Below are 17,939 nucleotides of genomic sequence, written 5' to 3'. Positions count from 1 at the left end.
TTACAAAAACAGTAGAAGGGGGGAGGGGGCGCCGCCGACTATTGATCTAAGGGCGTTTCCATTTGTCAGAAATGGCCCCCAGACTGATCAGTTCGAAAACGGAATGTACCGATTTAAAGGATAATTTTTATCCTTGTCCTTCAAATTTCAAAATAGCGCCTACCATTTTTGGAGTGATTATTTTTCAAAATTTTGCAGCACCATCCCTTCAACATGACGCACTCGATTTACAGACTGGCTGGTTTGGCCGGCCAGTTCTGGTAAATAGAAAAGCACTATAAGATAGGGTGTACTAAACTGATCACGTCATCAGAAGTAAGACAACAGTACTGACGACTAAACTCAGTGTCCGGATGATTCGAATTGGTTTAATTGTCCCCGGCTATATCGGAAAAAATATCAAATTTGGGATCACAAAATATTGATTTAAGACGACAAAAAAACGAACACGACGAGAAAAGGATTAACAATTATCCTATGAAATCGCGCGGAATATCGACCGGTACTCAGCCGACGAAGACGTAGGCCGAGTTGGCTAAAATCAGGTGATATTCCACAAGACTGAGCAAGATAATTGTTTTGTTATTCAACACATTCATATAAAAGCACAGTTTTATTCCAGAAAAGCTGGAGACGATCTTTATTTCGCATTTTTCTCCCCGACACACGTTATTTAATACTTATATCGCACGTTATCTGTTGAAAACGGAAGACGAATGTTCAGTGCACCATGACCATATTTATGCAGTGTTACAATGTATTGAATAATACAAAACGATATCCGCAAAAAAATATCGAATTAGGGGATTTCCCCGTCTGAACAAATCCTAATTAAAAATTTAAATATTTCATGCGCTATGAAAACACATCTTTAGGTAACATTACGTTGCACATATTAAATTTCATCTATCTTTATTGCTTTATTTTCGGGGAATTACTTGTTTTAAAAAAAATAAACTTTGTTTCTTTGCCTCTCATAATTTCGATCCGATCTAAAATTTCAATTTGTTTAATAATTTTCGCTTTTCATTCCACAAGCCATACGTCAAACGACAGAAAATAGCAGATTTGCAGTGCCGAGTGTGTGGATGAAAGTCCATTTAATGAGAATTACGTTAATTTTTTGTGTAGACTTTCTTTAAGTCCGTTTTCGTGGGAGTCCACTGAGTCTGGCGGAAAACGCGACTTCGTCGCTTGTCGCTCACTCTTTCGGCGCATAATAACACGAAATGAGGCAGGTTTAGTTCCTGCGGTTCTGTTTATGATGTTGTGTAACAAGACTAACGGACGGTGAAGTAAGTCCAAAGGCTGGCAAAATGTCAGACTTGTCTCGAGTCGTCTTCTTTTACATCGAACGATTGACCGACGAGCGGCAAATGGAATCCCACGAAAAACGGACTTTGAGAAAGTCTAGCAAAGTGTAAATAATCAATTCAATTACTAAATACAACTTTCTTGCGGGGCGTTTTATCAACAGACTGCGCTTAAATTCAAAAGAAAGCTACAGTCTTGAGAAGCGCTTTCCTCCGACACTCTCTATTAATGTTGTATAAGAGATTCTAAATTTAAAGTTTGTGGATGAATTCCGATTGCGAAGTATAGTGCGGGCATTTCAATATAAGGTAACAAGTAGGAACGATTTTTAAACTCTCAATGTTTAACGAAGCGGTTGAATTATTTTACAAGAAAAGCTTTCATTTACTAGGCATGAAACTATTGAAAATTAACAAAGCAGAAGGGTAAATGCGGTCATAACTACAGTACAACAATTATAAGGGACGCTAGATAAGGCCCATGCGTAAAAGAGGAAAAAAGAAAAAAAGCCCAGTGATGTCCCACATGGAAAGTATGACAAACTCCGATCATTATAAATACGTGAATCAAACAGCTCTGGCGTTGAGGTCCGGATTTAGGGAGGGTTATCTACTACTCTAAATCAGTTGATTCCCACCCCTCCCCGCTCATTGACCTCATCTTTTGCTTTAAGAACGAATTTTTTTACTTCGATTACCGTTTATAAAGCCAAGAGACTTACTTTTAGCTAAAAGAGGCCATTTATCACACAGAAGCAGCAGAACCAACAGCGTATTATCCTAGTTGAACAGAACCTCACAAAAAGAAGCGTCTAGATGTCTTGTGTATTCTGAAATACATGCACCAATACACTTCTTTTGTTTCCAAAAAATATTCCTTCGCCTTTTATTCTCCCTAAGCTCCTGTGAATTGACTTAATTCGCCTTGGGTGATCATATCCTCAATTTTCATAACCTCACGGGTTGAATAAGCATTGATATTACAAGGAGAAATTTGAAGCTGATCACTCAGTTAGGGCTTAAAGGGTAAAGGGAGATGGTTGCTTAATACAAGGGATTCTAAATACAATGTTTGACTGAGAGCTGATTCAACCGAATAACAGTGATTCATGCCTCAGAGCGGCTTCTCAGACAGATGATACTGTACTTTATGCTCTCTAAAAGTTAAAGTTTTACAACCATGGAAAAGTCTATCATCCAGCCATTCGGCTTATTTCAAAGGCAAATACCTTTTTAGAATTATATGAATTGGAGCGACTAATCGATACTTAAGTAAAAGGAAAAAATAATAAACAAATTACACGTTAAATGCTCAATGGTTCAGTCTGGACAAAACAGTGCAAGTGACATCATCCCTGCTTCTCAAGTAGGGGTTTCCCGTTTTGAAAAAACGTAATGAGGAATTTGCATTTTCCACTTGAAAAAGCGGATGTGCTGGAGATTGAAAGTCAGAATTTTTATCATTTAACATATATCTCCGTAAAGTCGATTTTTGTTATATATCTTATCCTTTTACTTCAATGTAATAGCTGAATATTTTGGCGTCCTTTAAAATTTTCCTCTCTTCGATAGCAACAAACACGTCGAACGAAATTTAGCACAAAAGCTTGCCTTTAATAACGATACGAGCTTGAAAGAGTCCTTGTGCTAATGCTGATGCGATTCTTGGTTGTGTAGGGTTTCAAACGAAAAACTGAGGACAAACGAGTGTTGCGACGCAACTTTAAATTGCCAAGTGGATAAAATCTTTCTAACGTTTACCATCTCCACTATGAAAGGAACCAGCGTCAGTGTAACGGTGTAATACGGCAATTTCTTTCAGTTTTTACTCATAAACGTTCCTGGCAACCAAACTAAAATAAACGCAAACAAAACTAGAATAGAGGATTAGGATAAAGTTTCCTTCGACAAGTATCACTATCTATTTTTTGAATGCACTACAACGAGCGCATGCGCAGGAAAATTAGAAGCGCACGTCTACACCACAAGGGTTAGCAGCGTCAAACGCTTCCTTATAAATAACGCGAAATAACACATACTTAATAGCCTGACCCCGTCACATTAAACCAAACTTCTACAGCAGAATTCATCGTTTCAAAATACTGCAAGGAAATCTGGGGAAAACAGTGTCGAGGCCGTCGCAACCATTTTGACTGGATGGATTTTTTAATCTTCTAAAGAGCTACCATAGTTTGAAAGGCTACAGCAGCTTCAGAACCGTGCCGCTCACGTTTTAACCTTTTCTAGCTATGATGCTGACGCTAACAGTTTAATTAGACAACTCGATTGGAAAGACCTGAGCACTCAATTTCAATTACAGGAAGCTTTAATGGTATACAAGTCTTTAAATGGTCTTGTCTCTGATTATTTATCCTTTAAACTTGTAAACGAAATAAAACGCGTTTCTCCCTGAGGGATTCTGTTAACAAGCTATTTGTCCCGTTTCCGTGACCTAATTTCATGAAAAACACCTTTAGTTATAGCAGAGCAGTTCTCTGGAACAGCCTGCCCTGTGATGTGAGAGAAGCTAAATCTCTATGTCAAATTAAAAGATTATTTAATTTTTCATTTTTAATGTTAGAGTATACAAAGCATTCATGAAAAACAGGTATTAGTTAGATTACTTGTAGTTGGGTTTCGAATTTTGTTTAGGATAGTTAGGTTATTTCTATGTTTATACTCCTGATGGATTTTACCTTGTTTAAATAAAGAACTATCCTATTCTACCGAATTAAACAGGAAACAGGAAACGATACTTGTACTGAAACAGGAACGATATTTGTAGGTTTGTTGTGCCCTTGTTTTGTTTCTCAGAAACAGTCGTTTTAGGAAATAGCAATACCCAAAGGTGTTTGAGTCTCCAAATTCGGGTTCCCTCGATCAGGTTTTTGATAGAAAATAACAAATTAGGAATTCTCAGTAAAAGCAAATCTTGGCCCTGATTGTCGTCTAGTCGACTTGGCTGATTATTATAACGAAAAAATGAATGCAAAGGAATATTTAAATTAAAAAACAAACCAATCGGTCTTTCATTTCACATTAGAGGGTGGGGGTGGGGACAGTGATAGTAGGGAACTTCTCACAGCAAGAGGGTGCGCCGTCGACTATTGATCTAAGGCCGTTTTCCATTTGTTAGAAATGGCCACCAGACTGATCAGTTCGAAATTCGAAAACGGAATGTACTATTTTAAAAGATACGTTTTATCCTTGTCCTTCAAATTTTTTCAAAATGGCGCGTAGCATTTTCGGAGTGATGATTTTTCAAGATTTTGCAGCACCATCACTTCAACATGACGCATTTGATTTACAGACTGGCTGGTTTGGCCGGCCAGTTCTGGTAAATACAAAAGCACTGTAAGATATAGGTGTACTAAACTGAACGGGCCATCAGAAGTAAGACAACAGTACTGACGACTAAACTCAGTGACCGGATGATTCGAACTGGTTTAATTGTCCCCGGCTATATCGGAAAAAATATCAAATTTGGGATCACAAAATATTGATTTAAGACGACAAAAAAACGAACACGACGAGAAAAGGATTAACAATTATCCTGTGAAATCGCGCGGAATATCGCCTGAGACTAAGCCGACGAGGCTGTAGGCCCAGTAGGCTAAAATCAGGGGATATTACCCAAGTTTGAGCAGGATAATTGTTTTATTATTCAACACATTGATAATAAAGAACAGCTGTATTCCAGAAAGGCTGGGGACGCCTTTATTTTGCAATTTTTCTCCCAAACACACGAAATTAGGTATATCGCACGATATCTGTTGAAAACGGAAGACGGGTGTTCAGTGCACCATGACCATATTTTGGCAGAATTACAATGTGTTGAATAATACATAACGATATCCGCAAAAAATAACGAATTAGGGGATTTTCCCGTCTGAATAGAGGCTAATTTAAAATTTGAATATTTCGTTCGCTATGAAAACACATCTTTAGGTAACATTACTTTATTGCTTTATTTTCGGGGAATTACTTGTTTTAAAAAAATAAACTTTGTTTCTTTGCCTCTCGTAATTTTGATCCAATCTAAAATTTCAATTTATTCAATAATTTTCGCTTTACATTACACAAGCCATACGTCAAACGACAAAAGAATAGCAGATTTGCAGTGAGTGTGTGGATGAAAGTCCTTTTAATGAGAATTACGTTAATTTCTGTGTAGACTTTCTTGAAGTCCGTTTTCGTGGGAGTCCAGTGAGTCTGGCGGAAAACGCGACTTCGTCGCTTGTCGCTCACTCTTTCGGTGCATAAGAAGACAAAATGAGGCGAGTCTAGTTCCAGCGATTCTGTTTATGATGTTGTGTAACAAGACTGACGGACGGTGAAGGAAGTCCAAAGGTTGGCAAAGTGTCAGACTGGCCTCAAATCCTCTTCTTTTGCATCGAACGATTGACCGACGAGCGGCAAATGGAATCCCACGAAAAACGGACTTTGAGAAAGTCTAGCAAGTGTGATTAATCAACTTACAGTTACTAAATACAACTTTCTTGCGGGGCGCTTTATTAAAAGACTGTGCTTAAATTCAAAAGAAAGCTACAGTATTCAGAAGCGCTTTCCTCCGACGCTCTCTATTAATGTTATATAAGAGATTCTAAATTTAAAGTTTGTGGATGAATTCCCGATTGTGAAGTATAGTGCGGGCATTTCAATAAAAGGTAACAAATAGGAAAGATTTTTTAACTCTGAATATTTAACAAAGCGGTTGAATTATTTTACAAGAAAAGCTTTCATTTACCAGGCATGAAACTATTGAAAATTGACAAAGCGGAAGGTTAAATGCAGTCATAACTACAGTACAACAATATTACAAGCGACGCTAGGTAAGGCGCATGCGTAAAAGAGAAAAAAGGAAGAAAAGACCAGTGATGTCCCACACGGAAAGCATGACAAACTCTGATCATTATAAATAAGTGAATCAAACCACACTGGCTTCGAGGTCCGGATTTGGGGAGGGTTATCTACTACGCCAAATCAGTTGATTCCCACCCCTCCCCGCTCATTGACCTCATCTTTTCTTTTTAGGATGAATTTTTTGGCTCAGATTAACGTTTATGAAACAAGAGTATTACTTTCTACCAAAAGAGGCCATTACGATGCCTCATTTGATGTCCCTGACGACAGCACGATCAAACGAAGTATTTCCCATTTACTCAGAACGTCGGCTTGTATTAGCATTTGGAAATAATACTGCTTCTCTCCCTGGCTGTGAAACATTTTCTACACGGCCGAATTTCAATCGCGTTGGAGACACAACATTTTCAAATTGCGAGTGTTCTCTTGGATAAACATGTCATATACTCGCAGATTGAAAGTAAGGCGGCTAAATTTCTAAAATTTTCAAGTTTCGCAGGCAAAAGTGAGGTCAATGAGGCGGGGAGGGGCGTGCCGAGACACATAATGAGGGTAACCCTCCCCTGGATCCGGACCTCGACATATAGATAGGATCAATTCACCTATTTATAATGATGAGAGTTGGCGCTGTTGCCATAATGGTATACACGGCTGACCGGACCTGCAGCTACTTGACACTTACGCATGCGCTTTCGGCATGTATTTCATAAGAATGGAAATTTATACTTGTTTGAAGGAAATTTCGGCTCAATCTTGGATATTTTTAATCACTCCAAACTTATATGTTTGTGTTTTCGTTTAATTAGGCATGAGACACGTTTCTGTGTTATAACTGAATGACGCGAATCCATGTTCTGTGCTAACACTTATTATAACTTGCCTCGTATATTTTCTTGCGTTATGCACTTGATAAAGGTCAGAAAAATTTTCCGATTTGAACTTATAAATGAATACCGTGCTACCCTCACATGTATTTGTCCTTGGCCACTGAGTTCGTTTGCAATGGTTCTTACTGTAGATTTGGCAAAATTGCGTGCCTTCATGGTGAAACTAGCTAAAATTCATTTGATATGTTGGTGAGGCATGGATCTTGTTGCTTTAGATTACGAATGTTCGGTTATAAGATTTGTTATGAGGAGAGCTGTCAGCGAAACGTTTGTGGCTACATTTCAAAAGCGAACCTTTTGAGACAAGGCTACAATTTTAACGAAGTTTGGTCTTCTTAAGTAAAAGTTATAACCCCTGTATGTCTGTTTTCATGTATGCAACTCAAGAAATTGCTTGAATTTATGCTAAGTAAAAAGGGAAAATTGTTTGGAAGAAGCAAAGAAATCTATTTTAGTTTGATGTAAAGTGATAGACGAATAAACATCGGCCGAAGTCTGAGGGGGAAGAGTGTGGGAAGGATGAAAAGAGAAGATCTGAAACCTTATATCCAGGCCTGTTATTCGAAGCAGAAATATGTAAATTCTTGATGACATTTTGTCTGAAGGGGGGAAACCCCCTATATATGACGTCACTTTAGTGTCACAACATTTTGGTACATAAACGTGGTGAAAAAAAACTGATTTTTGTATCGAAATCGTTCTTTAAATTAATGTCCGTTAAATTTGATTTCCGAAAAAATCTTTTTTCACAGTGTGTACATGTGTATTTAAGTTTTCCTGGTCAAACTCATCACTGAATATCACTCCTCGTTCACAGTTGTGTTCGGTGAAGCAAACATCTGGTGTTATGAATACAATAAAATCTGCAATTCCACAGCGACAAACCAATGAGTGGTGCCGGATCACTTGTAGACCTGGATCAGCAAATTATCTCAAATAGAAAATATTAACGGCAGACTGATCCCAACGGCGGAGGTGACAAGCTTGAGAGAGCAAACAACAAAAGCTAGAATAACTGAAATATATTTGTTTTTTAAAAAAACAAATTTTTTTGCCCGATATTTCGGTTTGCAATACAAACCTTCCTCGGGGGCTGAACGAAAAAGAAAAGTGAGAAACATAAAAGGATCGTTACAAAGAAGATTTAAAATATAAAATGCGTGACAATGATTGGTTGTTTAGGACTAAGTGTGAGACATGTCATTGGCGTGTTTCGTCACGTCTATTTATACCAAGAGGGTGCAATGTTTTAGCTTTGTTGATTAAATGAGCTTCACGAGCCTTTCTAACTGAGTCACGTTTGCTACGTATAAGTTCAAGCGGGATTAGTTGGACGTCGTTGATTGAGTGGCCAGGTTGGTTGAAATGTAGCGAGACAGGAGTGGGGTTGAGTAGTTGATGGTGATTCAGGATAGATCTGCGATGCTCCCCGAAACGTTCATTAAGTTTGCGCTTTGTCTCCCCAATGTATTGGGAGTGGCACTTCTTACATTGAATTAAATAGATTAGGTTTTTGGAATTACAAGATATGTAGTCAGAAATTTTGCGTGATTCGTTAGTGTTGAAAAAAGTGTAGTTCGTTTGACCTTCTTGGAGAAATGAGCAAGTTAGGCATCGTGGGTGGTTGCATTTATGAATTCCAGCGGGTTGTTGGTTGGAGGGCTTGTTTTGAGGTAGCTCGGAATGGACCAGGAGATCACGTAGACTTGCGTTACGTTTGTAGGCGATAACTGGTGGATGAGGGAAAACTTGTTTGCAGTTGGCGGAGGACTGGAGGATGTTGATATGTTTTTTCACAATAGATGAGATTTTGGGAAGTGCAGGATTGAAGGATATGACGAAGGGTGTTCTGTCTGTTTTTGTGGCTTTCTGTTCTTGTGGCTGTAGTGTTGCGTGACGTGGGATAGCTCGTACGCGATTTGCATCTTTTTGTAGGGAATAGCGGCTATAACCACGTTGGACCAGGTGCTTGATGAGTTCTTCGCTTCGTTTATCAAAGAAAGCGTCAGTAGAGCATATGCGACGGATTCGCAGGAAAAGGCTGAATGGAATAGTTTGTTTAGTGTGGTTCGGGTGGCATGAAGTTTTGAGGAGGTATTGATGCTTGTCTGTGGGTTTTGTGTGGAGATCTGTTTGGATGTGGTTGTTGCTGAGGTGGACTTGGACATCTAGGAAAGGGAGTGTCTGATGAGAGGAATTTGAGTATTCATGGGTAAATTTGATACTCGCGTGAATAGAGTTTAAGTATCTGATGAAATCTTTAAGGTGTTCCTTTCCTTCTGTCCATATCATAAAGACATCATCGTTGAACCTCCACCAAACGAGCGGCTTGAGAGGAGCGTTTCCAATGGCGTGTTGTTCAAATTTACCCATGAATAGATTAGCGTATGAAGGTGCCATGCGGGTTCCCATAGCTGTCCCGTGTACTTGTAAATAGTGTTCGTTGTTGAAGGAAAAGTTGTTCATTGTAAGAATCATTCTTATGAGATCACATATGCTTTCAGCAGGAAGGGATTTGTTTTGACGAGTCTTTAGAAAATGGCGGCAGGCTTCGATGCCTTCGTTATGAGGAATGTTAGTATACAATGAGGAAACATCCAGGGTGACAAGGAGGGCGTTTTCCGGTAGAGGTCCCAGTTTCTCGAGTTGAAGAAGAAAGTGTCTAGTATCTTTTATGAATGAAGGAAGATTCTGAACAAGGGGCTTTAGGTGGTAATCGACGAACTCGGAAATGCGTTCAGTAGGGTGGCCATTGCTGGATATGATGGGTCGGCCAGGGTTGCCTTGTTTGTGGATTTTAGGAAGAATGTAGAAACGACCAGTCTTGGGATCAGAGTTGGATGAGAGGTATTTAAATGTCTCATAGTCAATGAGATCATTTTTGTGTAAACGGGTAGTGTATTCTTTGACGCGTTCGTGTATTTTGCTTGTAAGGTCTGAAGATTGTTTTTGATAATATTTAGTGTCATTGAGCTGTCTGCGGCATTCATCAACATACCAGGAGTAGTCCATTATAACAGTTCCTGAGCCCTTATCAGCTGGTTTGATGACTATATCTGAACGTTTCCTGAGTTTTGTTAGAGCTTTGCGTTCTTCCATAGAGAGATTGTTGTGGATAGTGGCTGGTTTTGAGGTCATGATCTCATTTTCGACTGCATTGATAAAAGTGTCAAGGGCTATGTCCCTTCCATTAGAAGGAGTCCATGATCCCTTGCATCTGAAGCGCTTGACTTCATGATCAGATGAAAGATTTGGATCAGTTAGGTGTTGTTGTTGTTGTTGTTGTTGTTGTTGAAAGAATTCTTTTAGTCTGGTGTTATACCTGTCTGTTTTCATGCATACAATTAAAAAAATTCTTGAACTTTAACTTCGGAAAAAGCGAGAAATTTTGGAAAGGAGCAAGAAAATGAAAATTTTCTTGGTGAATCAAAATTATAGACAATGAATATTGTCCGCACGGAGGGAACAGTGGAGGATGAAAATAAAGAAACTGAAAATGTTATTATTCTAAGCGGAAATATGTAAATTCTTGTTGACATTTTGTCTGAAACAGGAAAAAACCCCTACTTGACATCCATTTACGATGTCACCTTTGTGGTGACAATAGTAGGAAAGATGCTCACCAGTACAGTGGAACCTCGATTTAACGAAGTGCCGAGGGGCAACGAAAATTGGTTCTTGATATCGAGGGCTCCTTATATCGAGGTTTTGTTCCATACATTTTAAAAAGCCAGGTAAGAGAATATCGTTCCTTATACTGAGGACTTTGTTAAATAGAAGTTTGTTAAATCGAGGTTCACTGCGAAATCAGACGATGTTTGAATGAAAATCGCTTTTTTTTTCGAAGAATATTTGTTAAATTTGATTTCTGAAATACTTTGATACAGGACGATGTAGTCTTGCAGTTAAAACTCATCACGGACTACATGTACTTGTCTGAACATTTTCCTCGACTCTTGTACAAATGTGTGAATCAGTAAGGCTGTGTTTTTACTGGCAATGGAAACTGTTTGAAACACAAACGAAATTACAAGCATCACAAACAAAAGCGTTTTTGTTCCTGAGGATTTGTACGGCAATCGTAGGTAATGAGAATTTAGAGATTATAAAATCGACTCTGTTAAGAGAGTTTCAACCGACGTTTCGGTAATGCTGCCTTCTTCAGGGTACGAAACTATACCGGTTAAGAAGCATCGTTAACGGTATAGTTCGAGAACTATTTTCTTTCTCAATGGCCTCTTTTAGCTGAAAGTAAGTCTCTTGGGTCTATAAACGTTAATCATAGCAAAAAATTCATTCTAAAAACAAAAGATGAGGTCAATGAGCGGGAAGGGGTGGGAATCAACTGATTTAGAGTAGTAGATAACCCTCCCCAAATCCGGACCTCGAAGTTAGTGGGGTTTGATTCACGTACTTATAACGATCGGAGTTTGTCATGCTTTCCATGTGGGACATCACTGGTCTTTTTTCCTTTTTCCTCTTTTACGCATGCGCTTTACCTAGCGTCCCTTATAATTGTTGTACTGTAGTTATGACCGCATTTGACCTTCCGCTTTGTCATTTTTCGACAGTTTTATTCCGGGTAAATTAAAGCTTTTTTTCCTGTAAATAAATACTACACCGCCTTGTTAAACTGAGATTGAGAGTAGAATTATGCTTGAGAAAAGTCCTTACTCGATATTTTCATTCTCCTAGAACCCCTGCATTAAATATGTATAACAGCACCGAAGTGAAGGGCTTCGTAATGATTTCTTTGGAATTAATGCGCAGACCCCTAATAAAAAAGTCCCGCAGGAAAGTATTCAGTGGCTATGAGAGGAATAGTTACACTTCGCTAACTTTAGAATTTCCTTGAGAGACCCTAAAGACAAAACCTTATACAGCGGCGACTGAGAACCATAGGAAAGTAATTCTTGCTGGACGGACTTTCATCTACACATCGAACAGTTTCATCCATAAATAAAATAATTTCGCTTCATTCAGCGAACTTAAAAATTAATCTGCTGCCCTCTACTTGCCTGGCGAATGGTTTTGTAAACCATCGATTATAAATGGACCGAGGCAACATTACGATTTTAAAGGAGTAAAAAGCCGATGAGTTTATTTTTGAAAACAAACGATTTCCCGAAAGGAAACAGCGACGAAATATCGTCGGATTTTTGTATAACAGTGCCAAGTAAAAATAGCTAAAGATTTGTTTACTTTGGGAAGGGAATATTGGTAAAAATGTTGAGCTGTATTTCCCCGATATCTGAAATCAATAATTTGTGATTCCAAATGTTTTCCATATCCCTTTAGGGACAATTAACCAAGGTTGGAATCAACCGGTCTATAGAGAAGTAGATGAACTTACCCAAGTCCAGTATATGTTCACTTGACCTGTTTATACTGATCTAAATTGCCTAGGCTTTGTTTGTAGCATATCGTTGGTGGTGAATATTTTAAAAGGAAGGAAGCCGATAATTCGAAGATTTACGGCAATCTGGAAAAACGAAAATTGTATTGAATGGATCACACGACCGTCTTCGATAGACTCAGTACATCTCGGGCTTTGGAATTGTGGGAGTTTGAATTATGAGTAATTTTAAAACTTTAAATCAGTTCTTACTAAAGGCTTCTTTTCATGCCATTCTGCCATTTCTTGATGAGAAAAGTGCCTAATTATCCCTTAGTAGACTTTACATTACCCAAGCAGAGAGGGTAACATTTCTCATGTTATAGTCGCGATGTCACTGCGAGCCATTTCCACCTATGATCATAGCGTACGGTTAGCACTTTTTGAACACCATAGTGATTGTGTTAGCTTCAAGTTAAGTTCAATTGGAGTTCGACTAATCGAAGAGCTGAGAGCATAACCGTCTTCTGCCGAATTCTTGGTCAATTTTGCGTTTCCCCCAAAGGAGCTTCATTTTTTCGCATGTCGCATTTAATTTAATCAAAGAACAGCCCTCTGTTTTTCGTGCTGCAAAGCGTCTGGTTTTTCGCTGACTCAATAGTTTGTCCTCGTTTTTCCTGGAAACTAAGCGTAAACCAGTGAATAACGAGTAACCAACTTTTTAATTTCATTCTACTGCTAAAATAAGCCAACTTCAACACCATGTATGCTATTTCACCGATAATACTGAGTAATGAATTAGATAGAACAAGTAAATTGACAGCTATACTCGTACTAGCATTTGCAAATAATACTGTGTACTTGTCTTCCTTGCTGTGAAACATTTTCTACACGGTCGATTTTCACTCGCGTCGGAGACAACATTTTCAAAATGCGAGTGTTCTCTTAGATAAAACATGTCATATACTTGTAGATTATAAGTAAACCGGCTAAATTTCTAAAATTTTCAAGTTTCGCAGGCAAAAGTGAGGTCAATGAGGCGGGGAGGGGCGTGCCGAGACACATAATGAGGGTAACCCTCCCCTGGATCCGGACCTCAACATATAGTAAGGATCAATTCACCTATTTATAATGACGCGAGTTGACGCTGTTGCCATTATGGTATAGACGGCTGACCGGACCTGTAGCCTCTTGACACTTACGCATGCGCTTTCGGTATGTATTTCGCAAGAATAGAAATTTGTACTTGTTTGAAGGAAATTTCGGCTCAGTCTTGAGTATTTTTAATCTCTCCAAACTTATACGTTTGTGTTATCGATTAATTGGGTATAAGACACGTTTCTGTGTTATAATTGAATGACGCGTATCCATATCCTGTGCAAGACTTATTATAACTTGCCTTGTAGATTTTCTTGCGTTATGTACTTGATAAAAGTCAGAAATTTTTTTTCCGATTTGAAAAGATGAACCTATACATTGCTACCCTGACATGTATTTCTCCTTGGCCAGTTCGTTTGTAATTATTTTATTGTACAGTTGGCAAATAATTGCTTGCCTTGGGGGTAAAACAAGCTAAATTCATTTGATATGTTTGTGTCAAAGGGTGACGTATGACTCGTTTAAAATATCTTGTCGCTTTAGATTACGAACGCTCGGTTATAAGATTTGTTTATGAGCAGAGTTTCCGGCGAAACGTTTGTGGCTAAAATTGAAAAGCGAAAATTTTTGAGACAAGGCTACAATTTTAATGAATTCTGATCCTCTTAAGTAAATGTTATAACCCCTACGTGTCTATATTCATGTATGCATGAATTTATGGTAAGTAAATAGGGAAAATTTTTGGAAGAAGCAAGGAAATCTATTTTAGACAGATGTAAAATGATAGACGAATAAATATCGGTCGAAGTCTGAGGGGGCCGGGGAAGAGCAGAGAAACTGAAACGTTATAATCCAGCCCTGTTATGCGAATTTTGATCCTCTTAAGTAAATGTTATAACCCCTACATGTCCATATTCATGTGTGCAACTCATAATATTGCTTGAATTTATGCTAAGTAAAAAGGGGAATTTTTTTGGAAAAAGCAAAGAAATCTATTTTAGTTTGATGTAAAATGATAGACGAATGAACATCGGTCGAAGTCCGAGGGGGAAGGGTGCGGGAAGGATGAAAATGGAAGATCTGAAACCTTATATCCAGCCGTATTATTCGAAGCGGAAATATGTAAATTCTTGATGACATTTTGTCTGAAGGGGGGAAACCCCTACTTATGACGTCAGTTTTGTGTCACAATATTTTGGTACATAAACGTGGTGAAAAATACAGTTTTGCTATCGAAATCGTTCTTTGAATTAATGTCAAAGATGAGGTCATAGCAGCAAGCACTGGCGATGAGATATTTTCATTTGTAGATTGTCGCACGGTTTTTGCGAATTAGCTCTGTCCTGTTCAAAATAAAAGTTGTGCTTGAAGTCAGTGATCAAATTCCGTGCTTTGTGGAGAGTGAGGACAAGGACCGTGGATGTTAATTTTCATCCTCCTTGTCAGATTGACAGAAATAACTGGGGAAATTAAGTCAATCCACAGATGTTAATGGAATCTAAAAGGCGAAGGAATATTTTTTGAAAACAAAACAAGTCTATTGGTGCATGCATTTCTAATAGACAAGACATCTAGACTCTTCTTTTGTGACGTTCTGTTCAACTAGGATAATACGCTCTTGGTTTTGCTGCTTCTGAGTGATAAATGAGACTGCTTGAGAACTATTGCCTTGATCGTAATGGCCTCTTTTGACTAAAAGTAAGTCTCTTGGTTCCATAGACGTTAATCATAGCAAAAAATTCATCCTAAAAGCAAAAGATGAGGTCAATGTGCGGGGAGGGGTGGGAATCAACTGATTTAGAGTAGTAGATAACCCTCCCCAAATCCGGACCTCGAAGTTAGTGCAGTTTGATTCACGTATTTATAATGATCGGAGTTTGTCATGCTTTCCATGTGGGACATCACTGCTTTTTTTCCCTTTTCCTCTTTTACGCATGCGTTTTACCTAGCGTCGCTTATAATTGTTGTACTGTAGCTATGACTGCATTTAGCCTTCCGCTGTGTCATTTTTCAATAGTTCCATGCCTGGGCACTTCGTTAAATCGAGGTTCCACTGTGCACACTAGCATCTTTTCTACCATTGTCACCACAAAGGTGACATCACAAATGGCTGTCAAGTAGGGTTTTTTCCCGTTTCAGACAAAATATCAACAAGAATTTACATGTTTCCGCTTCGAATAACAGGGTTCGATATAGTTTCAGATCTTCTATTTTCATCCTTCCCCACTCTTCCCCCTCAGACTTCGACCGATGTTCATCGTCTATCATTTTACATCAAACTAAAATAGATTTCCTTGCTTCTTCCAAAAAATTTTCCCTTTTTACTTAGCATAAATTCCGGCAAGCAATTTCTTGAGTTGCATAAATGAAAAAAGACATGCAGGGGTTATAACATTTACTTAAGAAGACCAAACTTCATTAAAATTGTAGCCTTGTCTCAAAAGGTTCGCTTTTCAAATTTAGCCACAAAAGTTTCGCTGGCCGCTCTCCTCATAAACAAATCTTATAACCGAACATTCGTAATCTCAAGGGACAACGTCAAGATATTTTAAACGCGCCATACCTCACCAACAAATCAAACGAATTTTAGCTAGTTTCACCATGAAGGCACGCAATTATTTGCCAAATCTACAGTAAAAACCATTACAAACGAACTCAGTGGCCAAGGACAAATACATGTGAGGGAAGCACGGTATAGATTCATAAGTTCAAATCGGAAAAATTTTCGGACTTTTATCAAGTACATAACGCAAGAAAATCTACGAGGCAAGTAACGATCAAGTCTTAGCACAGAACATGGATTCGCGTCACTCAATTATAACACGGAAGCGTGTCTTATACACAATAAAACGAAAACACAAACATATAAGTTTGGAGAGATTAAAAATACCCAAGACAGAGCCGAAATTTCCTTCAAACAAGTACAAATTTCCATTCTTATGAAATACATGCCAATAGCGCATGCGTAGGTGTCAAGCAGCTGCAGGTCCAGTCAGCCGTCTATACCATAATAGGGAACTTAAGCACCGACGACGAAACGAGAGGACGACGACGGCCGGAAGTCGAATTCTCACATTTGGGCGTACTGCGCATGTCTTTGTTTGAGATTTCGTCGTCCACGTTGCGTCCACGACGGAATTTTTCCAGGAAAGCCGTTCTCTTGAAAACGTAAGTAGAAGTAGCGTCGTTAGGACTATGTTCAAAGGATTTTGATCTATTTTCACGAAGCTTGGTACCTGCTAAGGTTTTAGATTGCGAGTGGATCGCATTGGATGAATTTTTTTGCTTCTTTTGCAGGCATATTTCACAAGTATTTATTGAAACTCTTCTCAATATGGCCGCCTCCCTTTTGCCAGAGGAAGAAACCGAGAAAACGTAAGCTACAAACAGCTATGTATTTTGGTAGATTTTTCTTTTCGATACAGTGACAGCTTAATACATTTTTCGACCAACTTGGAACTTATTTGTTGTTTTTTATTGCATCTAGAAGCAAGTACTTCCAGTGGACGACAGATCATGATGTTATTATGTGTAGGGAAGTGCTCGTGAGCGAACCCTACAAATTCAAGCTAAGAACCCCTGAAAGAGGACAAGCCTGGGAATCCTTAGCTCAGCAGCTCAACAGTATTCATCAGCCGAAGTTCAGAGTAACCGCCAGATCCGTGCGTGATCGGTTTTCACTGCTGTCGACAAAGTATGCACAAAAATTAAGAATGGAGGAGAGAGCTTCAGGTATCGAAGTGGAACAGACAGAGCTAGAGAAACTGATAGATGAAATCTTAGAGCGAGAGAAGGACGCAAAGAGGGAACTAGACTCAAAAGACCGTGAAAAGAAGAGTAAGGCCGACAAGGAAAAGGCTACAGCTGAACAAGTCAGGAAGCAAGCAATGGAGAGAATGGTTAAGCGAACAGGTGATGACCAGGAGAACAAACAAAGGAAGCCAAAGATCAGGCGAAGCACTGTTGATGCTATAGATTACTTGAGAGAGAGATCAGAAAATGAGAGGGAGTATAAAAAAGAAGAATTAGAGATCAAGAAGAGAGAACTTGCTGTGCAAGCTGAAAAGCAAGATCAAGCTCAAAAGCAACAACAGGCTATGTTTTCAGCATTAATGGCTCAAATTCAGCAGCAACAACAGCAACAGCAGAATGTGCAAGCAATGCTAGCAGCACAACAGCAGCAGCAAACCAAGCTTCTGATGGCATTCATGGAGAATAACAAGAAACAGTGAACTTGTTAAGCTTAGTTCAAGACTGTGAGTAATACTCTCTCATAAGATCAGTTTAAAAGCAATTTGCAGTTGAATTTGTTATGAACCCTCCCAGTTACTAGAGGTGTCTCTTAAGTTTTACATTTTACATTTGAATTGTTATAGAACTGAACCAGAAAAATGGTTGTTGCACGGTGTAGTGTAACCAGTGTAGAATTTAATGTTTTCATGG

The 17,939-nt window shown here is 38.7% G+C and overlaps 2 protein-coding genes across 2 annotated transcripts in view; one reads left to right on the top strand and one right to left on the bottom strand.

Moving 5' to 3' along the window:
* The window catches only part of LOC146475751 (uncharacterized), a 67,633-nt gene that overhangs the window by 26,863 nt on the left and 22,831 nt on the right, over positions 1 to 17,939 (bottom strand). The gene's annotated exons all lie outside the window — the stretch shown is intronic.
* On the top strand, positions 16,500 to 17,728 carry LOC146475753 (uncharacterized). The gene is made up of 2 exons (XM_085115450.1): positions 16,500 to 16,871; positions 16,984 to 17,728. Exons 1-2 carry the CDS (start codon positions 16,831 to 16,833, stop codon positions 17,726 to 17,728), a joined length of 786 nt encoding a protein of 261 aa, XP_084971576.1. The 5' UTR covers positions 16,500 to 16,830.

The sequence above is a fragment of the Pavona decussata genome, unplaced genomic scaffold (assembly GCF_977016875.1).
Source record: "Pavona decussata unplaced genomic scaffold, jaPavDecu1.1 SCAFFOLD_83, whole genome shotgun sequence".
Lineage (NCBI taxonomy): Eukaryota > Metazoa > Cnidaria > Anthozoa > Scleractinia > Agariciidae > Pavona > Pavona decussata.
Note: the sequence above shows the minus strand (reverse complement) of the source record. Positions and strands in the feature narration are given on the sequence as shown.

Excerpts from the sequence above, each read along its gene's own strand:
- LOC146475753 (XM_085115450.1), top strand. The coding sequence starts at position 16,831 with ATGGCCGCCTCCCTTTTGCCAGAGGAAGAAACCGAGAAAAC. Across the intron at positions 16,872-16,983 it reads GAGGAAGAAACCGAGAAAAC|AAGCAAGTACTTCCAGTGGA; the intron begins GTAAGCTACAAA and ends TATTGCATCTAG.